At 36.9% G+C, this 16,332-nt stretch overlaps 1 protein-coding gene across 1 annotated transcript in view; it reads left to right on the top strand.

The window, feature by feature from the left end:
• NAA15 (N-alpha-acetyltransferase 15, NatA auxiliary subunit) overlaps nt 1–16,332 on the top strand; it is a 42,737-nt gene that overhangs the window by 951 nt on the left and 25,454 nt on the right. Inside the window, exons 2-4 of the mRNA XM_034442970.3 lie at nt 9,780–9,864; nt 10,885–10,989; nt 13,995–14,152. Coding sequence (XP_034298861.2) covers nt 9,780–9,864; nt 10,885–10,989; nt 13,995–14,152 — 348 coding nt within the window. The remainder of the gene's footprint in view (nt 1–9,779; nt 9,865–10,884; nt 10,990–13,994; nt 14,153–16,332) is intronic.

Here is a 16,332-nt window from a genome sequence, read left to right as displayed (position 1 = left end):
ATCTTGTTTTTTCATTGACCTGAGCCTGATTGTTTTGAAAACATCCTTTCAGTTATCAAAGATTATTTCAAACATAAATCAACTTTTTTCTATGTGTTATCTTGTAGTACTGTTGCATTGTGCTGATCTAAAAATAAGTTTGTCTAATGTAATAATAGTGAATTAAAATGTCCAGTTTTATTTTTAAAAAATAGATGAAGTTAAATTATTTTAAACCAACACTTTGAAATCTAGCAATTGGTGAAATGGATCAATTGTTAATGTTTGCTGTTTTAGCTACTTAGATAGGTTTCTGTCTTGAACATTTGTATAACGTGTATTTTTCTAGAAAGTTGTGGTTTAGTGTACAGTGATTGTTTGCATAAGGTTAAACCAAAACAGAGATATCACATTACACCATGTAACTCAAGCCCCTGTTAGACATCTAATGGTCATCTATTTTTAAGAACATAAATTTGTTCTTAGGAGGATATTATACCCAAAATATTGCAGTCATTTAGAATATGACAACTATAAATTACAGAATGAGTAATTGGGATTGCACAGAAATGATGAGGCGGTTAATATCCTCTTATATCTTGTAATACTTGTCTGAAACAATCTGTATAAAGAAATATTCAGAAAGAGAAGTTGTATCATTCTCAAATAGATTAAACATATATAATTATATCCATTTTATTTATAAAGTGGGTATAATTACCAAGCAAATAATTCAGCTATGGAGCAAATATTTAAGTCCAGTTGTCTTCACTGGAAGATACCTAAATATGCACAGTGCCTATATTTCTTTAATGTTTAGGTTTTATATTTGTGAGATCAACAGTTGATTTGCATGAATGCCGCATAATAATCTCCAAGAAAAACTTTATATGATACATTATGACTAAAATATTTTAGCTTCATCCTCACATCTTACAAAAGTGAAATATTAGAATATAGAATTTTATATATATATGACCTCCAATTTTACACGGAAGAAAACCCGAATAACCAAAGACCTACATTTACACACACACACACACACACACACACACACACACACACACGAAGTAATGTAGGATTTTTATGTATCCTTGTATTCTGTTTTGCCAAGTTTAGAGTAGATTACTTTGGAATGTTTGTAGTACCATTCAGGCTTTTACATTGGGCCTTATTTACTTAGTTCTGGTAAACATAGAATTCTGTCATAGTACTGTATGCATAAATGAATAGACAGAATAGCAATAGCACATAGACTTATATACTGTTTCATAGTGCTTTACAGTCCTCTCTAAGCAGTTTACAACATCAGCATATTGCCCCCAACTGTCTGAGTCCTCATTTTACCGACCTTGGAAGGATGGAAGGCTGAGGCAACTTGAGCCAGTGAGAATCGAACTGCTAGCAGCCCTCAGTCAGTAGAAGTAGCTTGCAGTACTGCATTCTCGCCAATGCGCCACCACTCAAAAGTCAGCGATTACTTAGTATTATATCCCAATAGATATATCTGCCCAAATATGCCAGGATCAGCAGTTTTAGATCATAAGTCATTGTTCGATTATGAATGTGTTTGTTTGAATATAACACTAAAATATCCTTAAGTTTTTTTGTTGACCAGAGAATATCTAAAGAAATTAAGTGAAGCCAAATGGATTGAATTCACATTGGAGTAAAATTTTGATATTCTGAGAAATCAGAATTCCTGACATATTTGAATGCAGCAATTTGTTTAGGTGGAACCAATTCCAAGCTGAATACTATCCTAAGAAATACATAAGATTCATAGTAAAAGTACTATACAGAGTAATTATCATTATAATATAGAAGTTGAGAACATGGTTTTGCAGCAGGCAGTTAGACTTAAGATAAGAAACTTGTTTTAGTGTTTCTTACTTGTCCCAACTTGATTTTCTATGTTTTAATGCTGTTATGCAAATAAACAGGTATTCAAACTGTGTTTATTAAGCACATGTAATAGATTCTCATTTTCCTGTGGAAAATGCTAAACATGTCTAATGACTTATCTGCACTTTGTAGAACTTTTAAAACTTTTAAAAATACAGAACTAAGTTTTGCTTGTCTTGACAACTAAATATAGTAGTACTTTCTATGAAACCTGTATCAGTACAAAATGTATAATGTATGAAAGGCGTGTGAAGTACAAAATGCTTTAAGTGTTAGACATGGGAAATAGAATATTTTAGATATGTATGAATAAGATTCATATTTTTTCTCCACCTATTTGCATGTGTACAGGTAGTACTTGACTTACAGCCATTCATTCAGTGACTCTTCAAAGTTACAGTAATGCTGAACTAAGGAACGTATGACCCTTCCTTGAAGTTACAACCATTGTAGTACCCCTGCAGTCATGTGATTATGAGCTGGGACCTTGGCAACTTTCTAGGTGCTTGACAACTGGTTGCCAAGCACCCATGATCATGTAAGCAACATTTGCACAGCTTCCCGGCCAGCTTCCCCAGAAGGTCAGTGGGGAAGCCAACAGGGAAGGTCGCAAGCCATTGCTGCCTGCCTAGAAGACTTCCTCTGGTAGTTGGCTGGAAAAGCTCCATGCTGAAATTCAAGCTTTGATATGGAGTACTTTCAGTCAGCCCCTCAAAGTCAAGAAGACTCTCCTCCTGAACTTTTTCAGTCATCCCCAAAGATGAGAGGAAGGAGTGGCAGCTTAGATTGCTTCATCGCTTTCTGCTTAGATGTCAGTGTGGATCTTTTTTAGCCAACCCCCAGGGATAAGAGAGAGACTTCCCAGTAAGGGGGCTGGCTGAAAACACTGGTGAAATCCGGGCAGAATTTTCATTCACAGAGGATTTTCAACCGCAGAATGTAGAGGCTTCAGAAATCTCTCGACTCTGGGGCTGAAAATCCAAGCAGGTATGAGGCCCTCACCCACCCTCTCTGATGCGTTCACTTACTTCCTTCACCACCTGGTTTGGCTTGGGGCTTGAAATGCAGCATCCCCACTGACTTGATTGTGGGAAACTTGCAGGAAGTTACTTTGGCTATGTAGCATCCCTATGGTCACATGATTTACATTTGGGTGCGTGACAACTGACTCACATGATGATTGCAGTATCCTGGAGTCATGTGATCCCCTTTTGCGGTCTTCTGACAAGCAAAGTCAATGGGGAAACCAGATTCACTTAACAACCATGTTACTAATTTAACAGCTGCAGTGATTCACTTAACAAACGTGTCAAAAAAAGTCATAAAATAGGGCAAAATTCACTTAACAAATTTCTCATTTAACAACATAAATTTTGGGTTCAAAATTGGGTTCAATTGTGGTTGTAAGTTGAGGACTACCTGTATATCTTTTTGGTATAATTGATAATAAATGTTATATAACGTAGAATAGAACCTGGTTTGATTTCTGATGCAGGATTTTCTCCAACTAGGATAAAAACAAAAGTTTTGTAAATAGTAGAAACTACCATTAAGTAAAGTTCATCAATAGGAGAGTCTATATTCCTATGTTTATTCATTTTACTTTTAATACATCTTTCCGTTTTCAAGTATGGATAACCCTTGTTTAAGGACTACAGTTGGAACTGGCTACTCAGTCATTAAGCAAAGCGGTCACTAAGTAAAACCACAAAAGTGCTTATGATCTTACTTCAGCTTTCTTTTCCTGTACAGACCTGCAGAGGTTATAAACGTTTGGTCATAAGCTTATTTTTTCATCTGTGTTATAACTGTGATGGTGGCTAAACAAGGCAGTTGCTAAAAAAAGGACTGCCTGTATGAATGAAATCTCTTGAGCTCTTGCTGTGCTCAGTAGGCTTAGTTGTTTTCTTGCGGACATTCATCATCCAACTACGTAACATCTTCAGTGCTAGTTAGCGGGGTTTGTTCTTTGTTTATATATAGTGGCTTGTCCTGTTAGTGGCATCTGGATATTTTGTCATCTTCTCTGATTCTCTCTCTAGCCCCTGGTATTGCCACATCAATTATCCACTCTTTCTTCTTTTCAACCACAGTTATATCCGGTGTGTTCTGAGACAAGACTTTATCGGTGCGTATTCAGATATCGCACAATACTTTAACCTGCTCATTTTCTATTATTTTTTTCAACTCTGTATTCCTATCAATATTTCATTACTGGCACAGTTGTGAATCATTTTGGCAAGTTTTATTATGACATTGTAAGTTTATGCAATTTTCATATACAAGTTGAGTGTATGAGCTACAATTTCGCTTTATGGCGAAGGTTGTTGAGAGTGTGGTCGCACGACAGTTTCCGCAATTCCTGGAGGAAACATCTTATCTAGATCCGTTCCAGTCGGGTTTCAGGTCTGGGCACAGCACGGAAACGGCATTGGTCGCGTTGGTTGATGATCTCTGGAGGGCTCGGGACAGGGGTTGCTCCTCTGTTCTGGTCCTGTTAGACCTCTCAGAGGCTTTTGATACCATCGACCATGGTATCATGCTGCACCGGCTGGAAGAGTTGGGGGTGGGAGGCACCATGTTACGGTGGTTCTCCTCCTTTCTCTCCGACCGGTCGCAGTTTGTGTTGGCAGGGGGGCAGAGGTCGACCTCGAGGCCTCTCATTTGTGGAGTGCCGCAGGGATCAGTCCTCTCGCCCCTTCTGTTCAACATTTATGTGAAGCCGCTGGGTGAGATCATCCGTGGCTTTGAGGTGAGATACCACCAGTACGCTGATGACACCCAGCTGTACATCTCCAGCCCAGGCCACCCCAACGATGCCCTTGAAGTGATGTCCCAGTGCCTGGAGGCTGTGCGGGTCTGGATGGGGAGGAACAGGCTCAAGCTCAACCCTTCCAAGACTGAGTGGCTGTGGCTCCCGGCATCCCGATATAGTCAGTTGACTCCATCACTGACTATTGGGGGCGAGTCATTGGCCCCCACAGAGAGGGCTCACAATCTGGGAGTCCTCCTGGATATGCAGCTGTCCTTGGAGGAACATCTGACGGCTGTAACCAGGAGGACCTTTTGTCAGGTTCGCCTGATTCGCCAGTTGCGGCCCTTTCTTGATCGGGATTCCCTGTGCACAGTCACTCATGCCCTCGTCACCTCTCGCCTTGACTACTGCAACGCTCTCTACATGGGGCTCCCCTTGAGGAGCACCCGGAGGCTCCAGCTGGTCCAGAACGCAGCAGTGTGGGTAGTGACGGGAGCAGCATGGCGCTCCCATGTAACACCGCTCCTGCGCGAGCTGCACTGGCTCCCGGTGGTCTTCCGGGTGTGCTTCAAGTTGTTGGTTATCACCTTCAAAGTGCTCCATGGCATAGGGCCTAGCTATCTTCGAGACCGCCTGCTGCTACCGACAACCTCCCATTGACCCGTGCACTCCCACAGAGAGGGCCTCCTCAGGGTGCCATCAGCCAGACAGTGTAGGCTGGTGACCCCCAGCGGGAGGGCCTTCTCTGTGGGGGCACCTACCCTCTGGAATCAGCTCCCCCCAGAGATAAGGAGAATCCAGGACCTCAGTGCCTTCCGTCGTGCCCTTAAAACCCATTTTTTCAAGCAAGCCGGGCTGGCTTAAGATGAAATTTTTAATTGTTTTTAAATGTTTTAAACGTTTTAATTGGTAATGAGTTTTAATTGGGCCAAATTTATATATCTTTTAATTGTTTTTTAATATTTGTCCTGCATGTTTTTTAATTTTGGCTGTACACCGCCCTGGGTCCTCAGGGAGAAGGGCGGTATAGAAATTCAATAATAAATAAATAAATAAATAAATAAATTTCTTCTGCCTCTGCACAGCATTTTTAATTATTTGATGATTTTTTTTCAACTCTGGCCTTTATTGTATTAGTTTAAATGGTTTGCTCTTGAGCTGCCCAAATCAAGTATCCAGTTTCTTTTTTTTTTTTTAATGTTCCAGTTGTTAGCCTTTGCCGTGTTTTATCTTTACACATTTTCCTCTCAATATTTTGTAAAAATGGACCATATAATGCTTTCCTTTGCTGGCATTCTGTTCATGTTTTTATTACATTATTTGAATATTAATGTTTTGTTTCCTGCACATTCAATATATTCCAATTTTTAACTTGCATCAATGCTTGTTCTTGACTATCTTTCACACAATCAGCCAATCTAAGCGTTTCTTTGACTGTTTGACTATCTCCATTTCTATGAGGCAAGAATAATCTAGTAATATCATTACAATATCATTACAAGGATGCAATGCATAATAAATAGCACAGTCCTTCCCAAGGACCTGAAATAGGTGACAAATGGTGGTCAAGTGGTGCTCCAGATGTTTTGGGTTTGTACCCCGGGTGCCTATCATTGGTACTATCTTGGTTTTCTTTTGCCATACTCATTCCTTTTGCTGTTTGTAGGTCTTTGTATCTTGTGATTTTCTCCACTGTCTTCTATTCTGCTATCTCCAGGTACTGCCATATCCACTCTCCAGACTTTTTGTCTTTCTTATCAACCACTGTTAAATCTGGAGAAAGTGGCAGGTGCTCGTCATTTTGAGTTCTAAAGTTCCAGAATACTTTAACTTCTTCATTTTCTATTATGTGGTCCCACCAATTGTTACTTGCAGGCAAATGGTATGTCTTAAGATATTCCAATGCACCATTGTTTCTACTTTGTCATGCCGTTGATGGTAGCCCGTGTGATCTTGCAGCAGCTAACTAGGTGGTCCACTGTTTCTTCAGCTTCTTTTCTGTCACTGCATTTGCTGTTTGTTTCTGTCTTCTTAATACTGATTTCGTACGCATTTGTTCTTAAGGCTGGGTCTTGTGCAGACAGAATTAGCCCATTTATATATTATATTTTGGTCACCTGGTATGCTTCCCTAAATCCTACCAATTATTTTACTACCTCCTATATCCAAAAAATAACTGCCAATGCCATTGACCTGTAATTGGGACTAGACTGAAAAACCTTGAATAAACATAAGCTTAGTTGCTACATTAAGGAAATGGTTGTCTTTCTTGATCATAGAAAAAGATATTTCTTGATCATAGAAAAAATAAATGGCAATGATATAGCACTGATTTGTATACATTTAACTGTTAAATAATTAAATTTTGTAAAATAACTACAAAGTTAATTTTATCATGTTCAGCTCAGAGGTATTAAATATTGTTACTATATAGTGAAACCATGACTATTTGCAATTACAATTTCGGAACTTAATAGATTTTATAATATCTAGATGCAAAGTTACATTTTCCATAAATTCAGAAAATTAATATGTAAATTAATATTCTATGTTTAACTAAGTATTCTTTGTTTATCAGATTTGCTGCAATGAATGTTGGGATTTTTTTTCTTGTTTTGAACATAAATTGCTTTTGATACAAATAAAAGTGTGATGCTGCAGTTTGTATGAAGAGTTCAATTTCCTCCTCTTTCAGGGTGAAACTTTATGATTTTTATTTCTTTTGGCCTTAATACTGGGAATTAAAAAATAAAGGCATACACCTGGAATGTTCAACATGTAAGTGCTCTAGAGCAATGGTCTCCATAGTGAGATGTATACATGACAGAACTATGCAACATGATTGTTTGGGGTGTGAGAAAACAATATTAGAATGTACATTTATATTTTTATCTTTAAAAATTAATTAGTATATAATATTTAATATACAGAATATACAAAACGTATGTTTTATAATGTACATATTGGCACCATGGTACGTTATATAATTTATAACATGATAAATTATACATATACATTGTGTGTATTGTATATTGGGTTGGATGCCACTTTACAACCGCATTGCTTAGTGATGGAAATTCTAGTCCCAATTGCCACTGTAACCCAAGAACCACTGTATCTTTACTTTAGTGTAATAGCAGAGGACCATTAAAAAATATTTTGTAAGCTTGACATTTGGAAAATTCAGAAGGTGCTGCTGGAAGATAAACAAGAGAGTTCAAGAAACTAAGCATCTAAACGGTCTAAGTTGGGCTGTACAACATATTCAGATGATGGTCTTCATCTTCTATGTTATCAATTATTTCCTATTAGGAACACTTCAGAAATACTTCTTATAATGCACAAATCAATGTGAATTTTAATATTTAAATATCACATAGTGTCTTACAGCGAAAATGTCTGTAGAATAGATACAACTCATCAAAACCCAGTAGTTCGGCTTTAGATCCCCATTAGATCTATAAGGATATTATTGTCACACTTTTAAAAACTTGATTGATGGTATAAATTGATGGTATAATGTGTTCAGAGAAGAGTTAATTGATAAGAATTTAGAGCATACACTTCTCTCCCCCCCCACCAGATGCTTAGCAGATATTTTATAAACAGCCACCTGATTTGTATCATATTGGTCTGGATTTACTTCTTAAATACAATTTTTAATTTATATGCTTCCATTTTTTTAAAGGTGGCTCTTAAATGACTTTGAAAACTAAGAGGACCTGCTGTTAGTAGAAAAGAATTTGATAAATGAATAAAATGAAAATTGAAATTATATTTGATATTTGGGGCAAATTTATCTGTGTTCTTTTACCTTTTTATTACCTAAAAAGTTTATAAACTTCATAAAGATAATCCCTTTGTGATGCTTTACTTCTTATATGGCTTGTCAGTTGTTTACCTCTGTGTTTTGTTTTGTTTTTCCATCTTGAGTGTACTATATATTTGAAAACATGCTATTGTTATTCCAGTTTAGCAGGATACTTTAAGGCACACCCTTCAAGAGTCATTGATAGAATCATGGCATAGTGGTAGAGTCAAAAGAATTTCAAAATGTCTTAACCTCCTTCAGGTTATTGCTGTTCTGGCATTTCAATCATAGGCTGTATGCAATGATGGATACAAACATGGAAGAAAGATAAGGAAAAATCGGGATACATTATTTTTCCCTTGTTGGGCATACTTGATATTAACCAAATTCATTTAAATTGTGAATCTGATTATTTCCCAGAAGACTTTTTCAAAAGGTTAAATCATGGCAACTGGAATAAAGTTTATTAATAAACATTGATCCAGTTGCCATGATTTAACCTTTTGAGATACTTTTGGTCCGGATGATTGAGTCTTCATTTACATGTCCGCAGAAGACTATTAAGAGCCTTGGTAGTACAGTGGTCTAAAGCACCCTGTTATTAAGAACAGCTGCCTGCAATTACTGCAGGTTCGAATCTCACCAGGGCTCAAGGTTGACTCAGCCTTCCATCCTTTCTAAGGTAGGTAAATTGAGGACCCAGTTCTGGGGGCAATAAGCTGACTTTGTATAAATATACAAAAGGATGAAGGCTATTGCTGAGCACATTGTAATCTGCCCTGAGTTTCCGGAGAAGGGCGGCATATAAATCAATTTTTAAAAAAAAAATATTTAAATAATTATTAGGAAGATCTCATTTAATTTTAATAAAGTATATTCTCATCAGATGATCTTTTTTCATATAAAGTAAAGAGTCACAAAAATCTCATAAAGTAGAAAGAATTGATTTATGATCTTGGCAATCTTCTCTTCCCATCTCATTCCAAAGTTGTAACTGTCTACATTTAATTTAGCACATAGGTTATTCTAGATTTTAAAGAAAATTAAAGGTGGATTTTTAAAAATAAATTAAGATTCTGATTAATTTTGTTAACATAAATAATTGCACTCAAAAGAATTTTTATGATTTCCAGAAAATGTCACTGTGTTCTTGATCACTGGTTTACTGAAATTAAATTTCATTTTTTCCAACATTTATATTTCTGCACATCAGGAAACGTGTATTAGAAATAATAGCTAGATATCAGTAAGTAGGTACATTAATGACTTTACCTGTTTTTTATGTTTGTGATATGAATTTAGAGTGTTTGGTTTTCTGTCTCTTTACAGAGGTGCTATGAACACAAACAGTACAGGAACGGTCTGAAATTTTGCAAACAAATACTTTCTAACCCAAAGTTTGCAGAACATGGGGGTAAGTTTTCAAATTTCTGCATAATGCTTAGAACTGTTGCTAAATTAGATTCTGAAACTGATATAATACTTCTATTACGTTTTATCCTGAAAGTTCAGCAATCATAAACAATATTTTAATATATATGTACTGTCACTGAATTTAAACATTTAATAAAAAGAGTTATAGCCATACGCACAACCACCATTTTATGCCATCCATCAACACCCACCTAAATATAAATGTAGGGGTTGATGTGTGGCATAATCATAAATATAAATGTTAGTTTAATTTTAAAAGCTTATCTGATTTTTAGGAAGGACAAAAAACAATTGGTTACTTTTAAGTGTATAAATTCCAAACGTAGCTGTGCTACGGAGAGGATAGTGTTACAAATAAAAGTATGTGATTATTGATTATTGATTTTAAATTATCTTGTTGGGCAGGTGGAGAATCGATTTACTTGTTCATGCATTGATTTCCTAAAGCCAATTGAGTACATTATTTCATTATTTACAGAGGATAAATAATTCAATAATAATGCTTTTCTTCCCTAGTTCAGCTTTCTTTTTAGAAAAAAGAAAATAACTTGAAGAACAAATCACAAATAGTTTCTATAATACTGAAAGAGATTTGACCTGTAGGTCCTGTACATACATATATGTTAAGTTCCATTCATAATTGCAGGTCAGGTGTAAAAGAAGAAATATAATTTAGATTTGTGGTATACTTTTATAAAATATGGTATTCATGTTTAAAAATTTGATGTTGTGTATTCTTACTGTGATATCAATACATTTAATTGGTGATACATAAGATTTAATTAATGTACATCATTTAAGTTAGGTGCCCTTTTTGGAATCTAAGTAAGTCTGTTTAAAAATAATATATTTAAACAAGTTGAAAACATTTTCTAAAGAACAAGATTTTGTTTTGAGCTAAGGAAACAAAGTATTTTATTTCCTACTTACAAATCAAATAAATATTTAACAGATTCTAAATAGAAACTATTTACCATTTATCTTTATGTTTTTGTTTTAGAAACCTTGGCTATGAAAGGATTGACATTAAACTGCTTAGGTAAAAAAGAGGAGGCATATGAACTGGTTCGAAGGGGGCTAAGAAATGATTTGAAGAGTCATGTCTGTATCCTTTTCAAGTTATAGATTAAATTTAATATAGATTAAATTTGCAAAAGAAAATATGCAAATATGACTGCTACTTAACTATTCTTTTTACATGAAGAATTAAAATACTTGTATTCTTCTAGAAAAGCAAAAGTGATTGTTGGATGGAGATGTGCTACTAGATCAAACTGAAGGTGACAATAACATTATTGTAAATGGGAAAGCAAGCAAATGGAGAGATCATAATCCTATTGCTATCTTGTTCTGGACAATTACTTTTAATTTGTTTTGCCACTACAAGTACTCGATTTTCAACCATTTTGGGACCAGAACTATCATTGCTAAGCAACACAGTTGTTCAGTGAGTTATGCCACATTTTACAACCTTTTGGCCACACTTATTAAGTGAATCTGGCTTCCCCCATTGACTTTGCTTGTCAGACATACACACACAAATGGAAAGGTTGTAAATGGCAATCATGTGACCCTGCTACCATTGTAAATATATGCCAGGTGCCAAGCTCCCAGATTTTGATCGCAGGACTACTGGGATGCTGCAACGGTATATGTGCAAGTTCTAGTTGTAAATCACTTTTTTCAGCACGTCATAATTTTGAACAGTCATTAAGTGGTTGTAATTCAAGGACTACCTGTACTTTTTCCTTCAAAGGGAAAAAAAACCCTCAATCTTTCTATTCTCAATTGTATATTATGGATATAGAGTTAGTACGCACAGACACCATTTAAAAGGTACAGAACAGATGTGTTAAAAATGTAAATTCATACGCTGGTAAATTTAATTATCAGAAATGATTCTGGGTGGCTATAAATGTTCTACAAATAGATATTTTCTAAATGGTGTTGAAGAAATAGCTGGTAACAATTTCTGTTTAAAATATAAGGCATCTTTCTTGAATTTCCCACAGAACGTTTATCCTTCCTTCTGATCTTTTCTATGTACCCTCTTTTACTCACACATAAAAACTTGATTCATGTAGGAATCATTTTGAATAATTTTCTTTGCGTCTCAAAATGTTATTGTTGATTATAGACATTTCCTTCTTGCTTTACAGGTCCTGTCTCTTCAGGGTCCTGACCCAGTTCCATGGAATAGGATTTGACCTATTCCTAATCATACTGCTTCCCATTTGCCACCTGATAATATAGAGTGCCTAGACTCAAGACAAACACAAAACTGCTGGAACTTGAATAGGTGGTTTCTTTTCATAAGTTTCCTATGTTCTATTGCAGGGGTATCAAACTCAATTTCATTGATGGCCGCATCAAGGTTGTGTTTGAACTTTGGGGGGTGGGGTGGGCGTGGCCAGCTCTACATCTCTCATGTTGGGGGCGACTATAAAGTAGGCTCCCAAGCTCCATTTCAGCTGTGACATACTCCTGTAACCCTCAGCCAGTAAAAATGGAGCTGGGGAGTGATGCCCACAGCCCTTGCAAGCTCTGTTTTCAGCTGCGATGGCCTCCTGCAACCCTCTGCCAGTGAAAACGGAGCTTGGGAGGGGCGCATGCAGCCCTCCCGAGTTCTTTTTTCGCTGGCAGAGGCACTGCAAGCTGGTCCTTTATTGTTTTCTGGACAGCCCCATGGGCCAGATCTAAGCACCCTGTGGGCCAGATCCGGCCCCCGGGCCTGGAGTTTGACACCCCTGTTCTATCTATCTATCTATCTATCTATCTATCTATCTATCTATCTATCTATCTATTTTATAAAATTTGCGTGCCGCTCTATCTCCAAGGACTCAGGGCGGCTCACAACAACAATCGATCAAGCGACTGTTAAAAACAACAAATATACACAAAAAAATTAAAAAGTTTTTTAAAAAGTTTAAAATATACTACCCCATCAGTCCAGGCCGGGGATCATAAATAGCCAGGTTTTCAATTCACGGCGGAAGGTGCGAAGGTCAGAGGCCAACCGGAGCCCCAATGGAAGTTGATTCCAAAGGGTGGGGGCGCTCACAGAGAAGGCTCTACCCCTGGAGGTCACCAGCCGACATTGTCTAGCCGACGGCACCCTGAGTAGGCCCTCTCTGTGAGAGCGCACCAGGCGATGGGAAGTTGACGCCGGTTGCTATATTGCTATCTCTATACTATTAATATGATAATTATTACAATTATTACTTTTTAATTGCTATTATTATTATCAAAATGTTTATACTATATACTATTGCTATTCCATTATTATTACTATAACCTATTACTCTATTACAATTACCCTATATGCTGTGCTCTATACTGCTACTGTTATGCATCAACATCTGCTATATTTTGCTTTGGAAAAAGTTCAGAGAAAAGCAATTAAAGGCCTGGAGACTAAAACATATGAAGAACGGTTGCAGAATTTGGGTTTGGCTAGTCTAGAGAAAAGAAGAACTAGGGATGACATGATAGTAGTATTCCAATATTTGAGGGGCTGCCGCAAAGAAGATGGGCTCAAATTATTCTCCAAAGCTCTAGAGGGCAGGACAAGAAATTATGGTTGGAAACTAATCAAGGAGAGAAGCAACTTGGAATTAAGAAGAAACTTCCTAACAGTGACAACAATTAACCAGTGGAATAATTTGCCTTCAGAAATTGTGGGCACTTCATCACTGGAGATTTTTAAGAAGAGACTGAACAGCCACTTGTCTGAAATGGTATAGGGTCTTCTGCTTGAGCAGGGGGCTGGACTAAAACACCTCCAAGGCCCCTTTCATATTCTATTCTATTCTATTCTATTCTATTCTATTCTATTCTTTGCTGGTAGCTGCAGAGCTCCAAAATACGCATCTCCTCCCTTGTCTTCCTGTCCTCCCCCCTCCCTATACCTTTATAAATGTTGCTGTACTGATGCTGGGGGGAATATTAAATGGGAGGGGAAGAAGGTAGTACAGGTGTCTGCTATTTTGCTAAGCAGATGGCTTTTCCATAGAGATATATTTTGTTATATTGTGCTTTGTTTTTGCTGAAAATGAGTTCAGTCACTTCTTGTAATTTCTTCAAAATGTAAGTCCTTAACTGAGTATCCAGGCTGGCATGTCTATGGTCTTCTTCAAAGATCAGACAAGAAATATGACGAAGCCATCAAATGTTACAGAAATGCACTGAAATGGGATAAGGACAATCTCCAAATCTTGAGGGACCTTTCACTGCTACAAATTCAAATGAGGGATCTAGAAGGTTACAGGGTGAGTGAAGAGTAAGCTTCAAGAACATTTTATAGGTTTCATAACAAATGGCTTTTCTCATTTATTTACTTACTCATCCACTCATCCAGCAATCATATTTACATAGTCAATCATCTCACAGAATTGTGACTTTATTATTTAAATAAGATGCAAAAAATTTTTTTGATAGAATTCTTGATTCAGTGGGACAGGAGGACCCTGTTACAGCATCCAGAATGAGATTTGATTATATAAATGTATGTATAATTTAGCATCTGGAAAAAAAAATTAGAACTTTGACACAAAAATGCCTCTTCATTTTCTACTTCTCCATTAAAGGAACTTATGTTCCGATTCCAGAGAATAATTTGTTAAGGGCTCTGATTGTTATAAACATAACATAACAACTGGTTGCTTAATGACCTTCAAAATTACAGTGGACTTCAAAAAAGCTATTTACAGTCTATACTCAAAGTTACAGTTGCTATGTATGCACACACACGTCATGTGATTGAATTTTATTTATTTATTTATTTATTGCGATTTATATGCCGCCTTTCTCCCTAGGGACTCAAGGCGGCTTACAAAATGACAACTTCAATACAAATCACAATACAATACCAAATTAAAATCATTAACCCAATTAAAAAATGATTTAAAATTATACCAGTGTACCCCCAAACGGATCAGTTTTGTGTGCTTGGCAACTGGCTCACATTCATGAATGGTTGCAGCATCCTGCAATTTGTGACATTTTTTGACATTTTCCAGCAGAAAAGAGTTTAGAATTTTTTTAAAAACAACACCCATTGTAGGGTGTTTTTCATTCAGTTCACATGATGACCCACTTAACAATTGCAGTGACTTAAGACCAAAATTCTGGGCTCAATTATGATCGTAAATCAAGCAATTTTTGCACAAGTAGTCCTCAGCCTATACCGTTATTTCAGCAGTTGTTCAAAATTATGATGGTGCTGAAAGAATTGTGGCTATTATTGATTTTTGGAGTTTTGCCTATCCTAGCACCCAGCGGTCACATGATTGTGATATGGACATTTGACAACTGGTTTACACTAATAACAGTTGCAGCACCCTGTAATCACTTGATTGGCATTTGCAATCTTCCCTGCTGGCTTCTCCAGAAAATCAGTGGGAGGCGGGCAGGAAAAGTTGCAACTCATTGGAGTAAATCTCCACCACCACGCACCCTGCCCAAGATCCTCTGCAATCAGGCCAGTCACTCATGCATCCTACCCCTCTCTCACATCCCTTCCTGACCCATGCCTCTTGCATATCCCCTTGCAGTCCCTCCCAACTCTCCCTTGCACTTTCACACACTATCCTTGACTCTCCCTTGTACACCCTCTTCAACCTATCTTTGCACATAAACTCCTCCCCCACCCCAGCAGCAGCCACCTACCTGCCTGCCTGCCTACTTGTTATCCACCTGGAAATTGCATTGCCATCCACCTTTAATCATTCTAGAGACTGTGTATGCATTAATTACCTTTCACATGCAAATGGGGATCTTATTTTATCCCCAACTCAAAAAATAAGTGTCTCGTTCTAAAGTGATCTTCTTCCCAAATCTACAAAGATGTCCATATACAAAGTCATAAATACCGGTATATATTCATTGGAGGATAGGATAAGCCTATCCTATTACAGCAACGTAACTTTGCTTTCAAATATCTAGTAGTTCTGTCACAAAAGTAAACATATTATATACCATTTTTAAAGAAAGCTTCATTCCCTTATTCTCTTGTCTCATTGTAATTCCAAACTTTTGAATGCTGATTCTTGTTTTTGACTCAAGTCCTGAATTCAGTTGACTAACTTCTAATTTTATCTCAGTCATAATCAGCTGTTTTCCACATCACAAAATCTGAATGCAAAATGGCTCTCTGCCTTGTCAAAAAAGTAAATCAAAATGTTGTATCCATTTTCTTACATAAAAATATTGAAATAATTACAGATAGTCCTCGACTTATGACACAATTGAGCCCAAGATTTCTGTTGTTAAGTGAGACATTTGTTAAATGAGTTTTGCCCCATTTTAAAACCTTTCTTGCCATAGTGGTTAAGTGAATCATTGCAGTTAAGTTAGTAACCCAATTGTTAAATGAATCTGGCTTCCCCATTGACTTTGCTTGTCAGAAGGTCACAAAAGAGGATCACGGTACCTTGGGACACTGCAACCA

This window comes from Pantherophis guttatus, chromosome 8, assembly GCF_059756535.1.
Source record: "Pantherophis guttatus breed Tessera chromosome 8, ASM5975653v1, whole genome shotgun sequence".
Taxonomy (NCBI): Eukaryota; Metazoa; Chordata; class Lepidosauria; order Squamata; family Colubridae; genus Pantherophis; species Pantherophis guttatus.
This window is presented reverse-complemented; position numbering and strand designations above follow the sequence as displayed.